General features: G+C 33.4%; 1 protein-coding gene across 1 annotated transcript; it reads right to left on the reverse strand.

Moving 5' to 3' along the window:
* Positions 1-2178: 2178 nt before the first annotated feature.
* LOC135197953 (anti-lipopolysaccharide factor-like) lies at positions 2179-5964 on the reverse strand. Its single transcript, XM_064225246.1, has 4 exons — positions 5810-5964; positions 5300-5471; positions 4506-4642; positions 2179-2771 (listed from the first exon to the last, which is right to left on the reverse strand). Exons 2-4 carry the CDS (start codon positions 5410-5412, stop codon positions 2656-2658), a joined length of 366 nt encoding a protein of 121 aa, XP_064081316.1. The 5' UTR covers positions 5413-5471; positions 5810-5964; the 3' UTR covers positions 2179-2655.
* Positions 5965-6168: the final 204 nt, after the last annotated feature.

The following is a 6168-nucleotide window of genomic DNA, read 5'->3' on the forward strand; positions in this document are numbered from 1 at the left end:
AGTATCGTCATTAATTTGATCCCTATCACTAATAGTATACTGTTTAAGCTTTGACGAATTTCAAAACATACCCTCTCCCTCCAACAACTAGACCAGCATTGCTCCAGAGGGCGCCAGTGCTCCCCCACCCCCCGCCCCCATTTTACACGAGGGCTGGCTACCCCATTATCACCCTTCTAGCAAAATTAGAACTGCTGAGCACCGTAGTTCCACATGTTTCAATTCATTAGCTTTTCTTTATTTACGAAAACAAAAGAATGGTAATAATTTTTTAAGGATTATTGATAATCTATACATAATTTCTTATATTCATGTATCTATTCATAATTTTGTGCATATATATATATGAAATCTATAGGGGGTGCTGCAGTTCCACACTGCCTACTGACAAGCCACCACTGGTTAAAATGCGGCAAAGTTAGCATGGGCGCCTGCAGCAGAGGGAAATTTTATATGCGTATATATATATAATATATATATATATATATATATATATAATATATATATATATATATATATTATGCAATGGAATTGCGATGCTAAAGATTTAAGTGAAGCAAGATGCAATGAAAAAAAGTACAGAAAGTGACATTGACCTTTTTTCAATAGTTCCATAAAGTTCTGTTCAACTGAAATAAAAAATTTCTTGAAAGAATAACGCAGTTATATACCGCATACAAATCTTATACAATATAATAAGACTACCTTTGATTTAATTAGAATGAAAGAATGTATTGTACAATGGTAGGAAAACAGTGATGTAGTTAAATGTAATCCATTTTTTTTTCAAGTTAGTCACTGTTCATTTGAAAAGGAACTGTAACCTCCTCTGGTCACTGGATTGCAGGTGCCCTTAAGTGCGGGCGCCCATGAAAGTTAGACAAAATTTGCTCGATGGGCAAGATACCTAACAGTTACATAGTGGTCCGAAATTTCCAGTTTAAAAAAAAAAATACTCCCAGGGCTCTTCAGTTATCGTAAACAGGTCACACTTAATAAAATTAAATTATTATAATGCGTTCAAATTTTCTATCTCTTGAGAGTCTATTAAATAATTCCCGGTTGAGAATATCTATCATTAGATGCAGTGTGGAATTTCCTCATTGGGTGGTTTCTTCTATAGCTAAATAAAATTCAATATGACAAAAGTCGCTAAGTTTTCATATAAGGAATTCTATATGCCCTGGAGAATTAGCCAATAGTCCCTACAGTTGACAACACTGTATGGGGTGAGGGATTGTACGTAGATATTCATGGACCCTTTACTGAAGGTTTTCAAACTACCTTGTCCTTGTCGAAAGCATAAATTGGTATGCCGGCAAGTTCAGTGTTAAGAAAATAACAAGTCATAAAATTTATACTGATGACATTTGTCAAGAGCCAGAAAAATCTTTCGAATTCAGTTGAAACAAAACCAAAACCGACTAACTTTTATTAACCACTCAAGGGTAAAACGGAATATTAGAACCAATTCACACGGCGTACACTATCTCTAAGGTTTTGATATCTCAAAATATATAAATTTTTACAGACCCAGGTGCCCCGTGATTTTAAATCCGGTCACCTATGCCTGAAGGATCTTGGCTCCATTAATTTCCATTCATCTCTGTTGCACTCTCCAGGGACTCTTCTCAATTCTTTACCACAGTCTATGTCAAAAAGTTACGCCATTCAATGTGTTTATATATATATATATATATATATATATATATATATATATATATATATATATATTTATATATATATATACGTATATATATATATATATATATATATATAATATATATATATATTTAGAATATATATATATATATATAATATATATATATATATATATATATATATATTTAGATATATATATATATATATATATATATATATATATATATATATATATATATATATATACATACAATATATATATATATATATATTATAAATATATACATATATATAATATATATATATATATATATATATATATATATACATATATATTGATGAATAGTAGTTTTGTGTTTGGTGAACGAATTCCACCTATATCCCCCGGCCAACCACCCCCTAATTTGCAGGATTCTGGGCCTGGTAACCAAACGTCATTTCTTGCTCAAAGAAAATAGTCTAGAAACTCGTCTGAATAATCCAAATGTCGGTTACGAGGGTAAAGAACACTTCATCAACAAAGGAGTTTTGTTTTATCTTCTTTTTTTTCAGCAAATAGCAGTTACTCATAAATTTTCTACTGTTTCCTGTAAAACGAAAATTGAGCTTGGTATAGAAAACCAGCAATTGTGGGAAACAGATATTTGTTTAAATACTATGGTTTACTGTGACTATTTTCCAGGTACAACTGACTGCAAGTCACCTGTAGTAATCTACATTTTAACAAGACCATTCTAACAGAAGAAATCGAATAGGCTCTGTAAAATTAACAATTAGCAAGTGGAAATCTAACCATTGAACAATAATACATGGACACAAACGAGGCTTTTTTATCTATTCCATAAGTCATGCTAATAAAATAAAATTCTTCTTAGCCCACATTCTCATTTCTGCCACAACTGATGGCGTGCGGGTGATGTGATGACAGATTAAGCCAGCCCCTTATGCTGGCACGGGCTCTTGCTCTTCAGCAGCCCGTAATGGGTGATGCCCTCACATTAGCCAGGGCAGTGCCTCTTCCTCCGTCACTAAACCTGCAGCGACCACTTTCCGAACAAAGTCCTCCGTAGCATCTCTCTCGGCAGACGTTGGGTTCAGGTGGTTCTTTGCTGAAATTCAGGAATACAACAATTAACTGGATATGTTAAAGAGCTTATATTTTCGCTTACTTGGGGAGTTGTTGTTGTTGTTGGGGGAGTTAGGAAAGGTCTACGGCAGGCCTAAAAAGGTATGGAAAAGGTGTTTCGCATCGAGTTAGAGATACGGGAAATTTAGGATAAGATATTCATAATTTATTTACAAAATGAAAATTAAAAAATACATATTGTGCATGTTAAACATTACAGAAAATTAATTTTTAATAAAATATGGCATATTTATTTTAATTTTCGTTGGTGAAACAAGGATCTATTTGACCATAGATTTTAGCATGTTTGTATTTATTTGGTGTACTGAATTTAGGATATGTTTCTGTTCAATTATTTTGTGTTCCCACTTATAACTAAGAATATATGAATGTTTAATTTGTGTCCTTTTTATTTTATCCTTGCTGTTAGTATGAGTAGTACTAAGTATGAGTATTAATTACGAAGACCACTTCACGTTAAGCTAGGTATATAATGTTTACAACTTATGCAAAAGGGGAAAACCTTGCATGTTTCCCGAGTAAGCTGGAGGTCGCATCACGCCTAACGGTTTATTCTGATAATTTGCTTTGATGCCATCTATAGATAGAATTTGATTTGAAATTTACAAAGCAATATAAAATGATATAACTTAAGCAATGTTTGTAAAGCTTCATTACTTTCACATACTATACGACATAATAAATTAACTATGCTTAGTTTCATGGTAATTTTATATACAATAATGAAAGTCAAACAATAAAATAAGGGTAGAAACAGACTTAACTTTTAAGTCACAGCAAAGAATGATGTAGCAATAAACAAACAAACTCACATACGCGTACGCTGGCATCATCACCATATATATATATATATATATATATATATATATATATATATATATATATATATATATATATATACATATATACATATATGTATATATATATTTATATATATATATATATATAATATATATATATCTATATATATATATATATATATATATATGCATTCCAGTATGGTGTCATTTTTATTAAATCGGGGACAAAATTCTGAACTTGGATATCGTTCACAAAAAAAAATCGAATAACTGAAGGTGCAAAAGCCCTTGAACTTTCAAAAAGTTACAATTTGTACGATATTCTCTCGGTTGTCCCATTTCCAGTACGATACAATTTAACCAATTGTGGGATTGTATTCATGATCCTTTGCAAATTCGACATAAGACTCGAGGCACGTCTATGGCTGATTCAATACATATCTACGATCAATTTGGCTACCCATACCGAGGGAGCTGCTTGTATTCGGGTAAATATTGCCTAAAGATAACAAAATTACTTGTCAGCAGTATCAACAATTAAAAAATGCGTCGAAGTTTCTTCGACGCATTTTGCTGTATAAAACCATCAACTATAACCGGCAGCTCTACTGAGGCTATAAGGTTGCAATTTGGTGTGTGCTGATTGGAGGGTGGATTATCAAAATACCAATTTGCAGCCCTCTAGCCTCTGTAGTTTTTTTAATCTACGGACAGACAAAGCCGGCACAATAGTACCAAGTCGGTGAAAGTATTTATATAATGTGGGACGAATACTTAACAAATAAGCACAAAGATATTATTTTTTTCTAAGTTACTTCAGTGAATAATGGCCTAGAGAGAGAGAGAGACTGTCTTGTTATTTTTAACGAATCAAGAACCTAGATGTCATGACTTACCTTTGCCGATGATCTTGGTCCAGCCTGGGCACCTCACTTCTGCTTTGTAGTGCAACTCCCACTTGTAGAAGTACCCAGTCCTCTTGTATACGCAGTAATGGTCCAGGAGTTCCATGTCTCCCTCGGTATACAACGCACTGGAAAAGTAATCAGAAGTAATGGTTCACTTTTCATTTTATGTCGGTATTTGCATAATTAGACAATGCTGAAGTTTTCAAACTGATTTTCAGTTCTTGTGGGCTCTATCTTTGTTGCTTCATTTATTGACATTCTTGTACCACTCTAAATCTTCATTTGAAATAAGCATCGACTTCACTTCAACTCTCTCTCTCTCTCTCTCTCTCTCTCTCTCTCTCTCTCTCTCTCTCTCTCTGTCTGTAAGTCTCAATCTCAGGTAAACAGTGGTTTATAAATCTCTTCAACATAATATAAAAATACCAAATCCTGTATACTATAATATATGTATTACTATTAAATTTTTAATTCCTGTCATTTCAGGAAAATTCTTAAATACGCCATTATTGAGTTTCTTATTTTTAAAAACTGGCGGAACTTAAAAACAACTTAATTTATTGTAGTAGCTAAAATTTATTGTAGTAGATAAAATACTTTCCTTGGAAATACACTACGATTTCTCACAAAATGTGAATACCCCTGTTGTACTATTAAACAATGAAAATATGAACACTGCTGAAAACAATGACTGTAAACACTTAATCAAGTGCGTTAACTAAAAGCAAAGGTCTGACACTGACGCAATCACATAACCGAAAGGTAGAATACTTCCTCCTTACCTCCTGGCCAAGCCGAAAATAGGCGTTAAGATTTCTGTCCAGTCTAAAGGCTTCCCCTGGGCCACGGAGAAGACGAAAAAAAGGCCCAGAATCAACGCTGGGATCTTCTGCATCTTGGTAACAGTCACGTGACTCTCAAATGGAGGTTTAATCGCAGAGAACGTGAATAAATCTGTAAGTCGAAAATTTTGAAAATGGCAAAAATCATTTCATCCTGAAAATTGGTATGGGGGATTAGTTATAGAAAATGTCCTGTATTAATATAGAAAAATAATTCCTTGAAAACATTATGATGTTAAAGATTGCAGTCATGCCAGCAATGAGAGACGAATTTTACTGCAAAACTTAATAAGAAAATTTAGTTGGGTTCTCCAATAAGTTCACAATAAACAAAGACAATCATATGCGAGGCTAAACTGCTAAGAAATCGCATGATTTCTAGGAATATGTATCACAGAATGTGACGATGGTTCAATACCATCGTTCACTAAAATTTATGTCAGTACATACGCTTTGTAATTAAATCCTACGGTCTTCCAAGAAGAGAGATACACGTCTTCATCAGACAAACTATAGCCACAGACTGCACATGCGCTGAATGTGGAGCACCATTAAATATCAAATGCCAACATATACGTATAAGTGAGTGAACAGAGGATATTGTCCTTTCCTGACGTCACCAGGACTTCCCCTCAGTTTGTTGACTGTCAGCTTCAACAGCTGCATACTCTGGTTGATGTGACATCATGCTTCAGTTTAATATGAGCTATTTTTGGATCGCCAGCTTAGGGTTGAAATGAAGGAATTTTATGCGAATTTGAGTCAAGACTTTTATGCGTAACGACTTTACAGACTAATTTTTGATATTT

The sequence above is a fragment of the Macrobrachium nipponense genome, chromosome 21 (genome assembly GCF_015104395.2).
Source record: "Macrobrachium nipponense isolate FS-2020 chromosome 21, ASM1510439v2, whole genome shotgun sequence".
NCBI classification, from domain to species: domain Eukaryota; kingdom Metazoa; phylum Arthropoda; class Malacostraca; order Decapoda; family Palaemonidae; genus Macrobrachium; species Macrobrachium nipponense.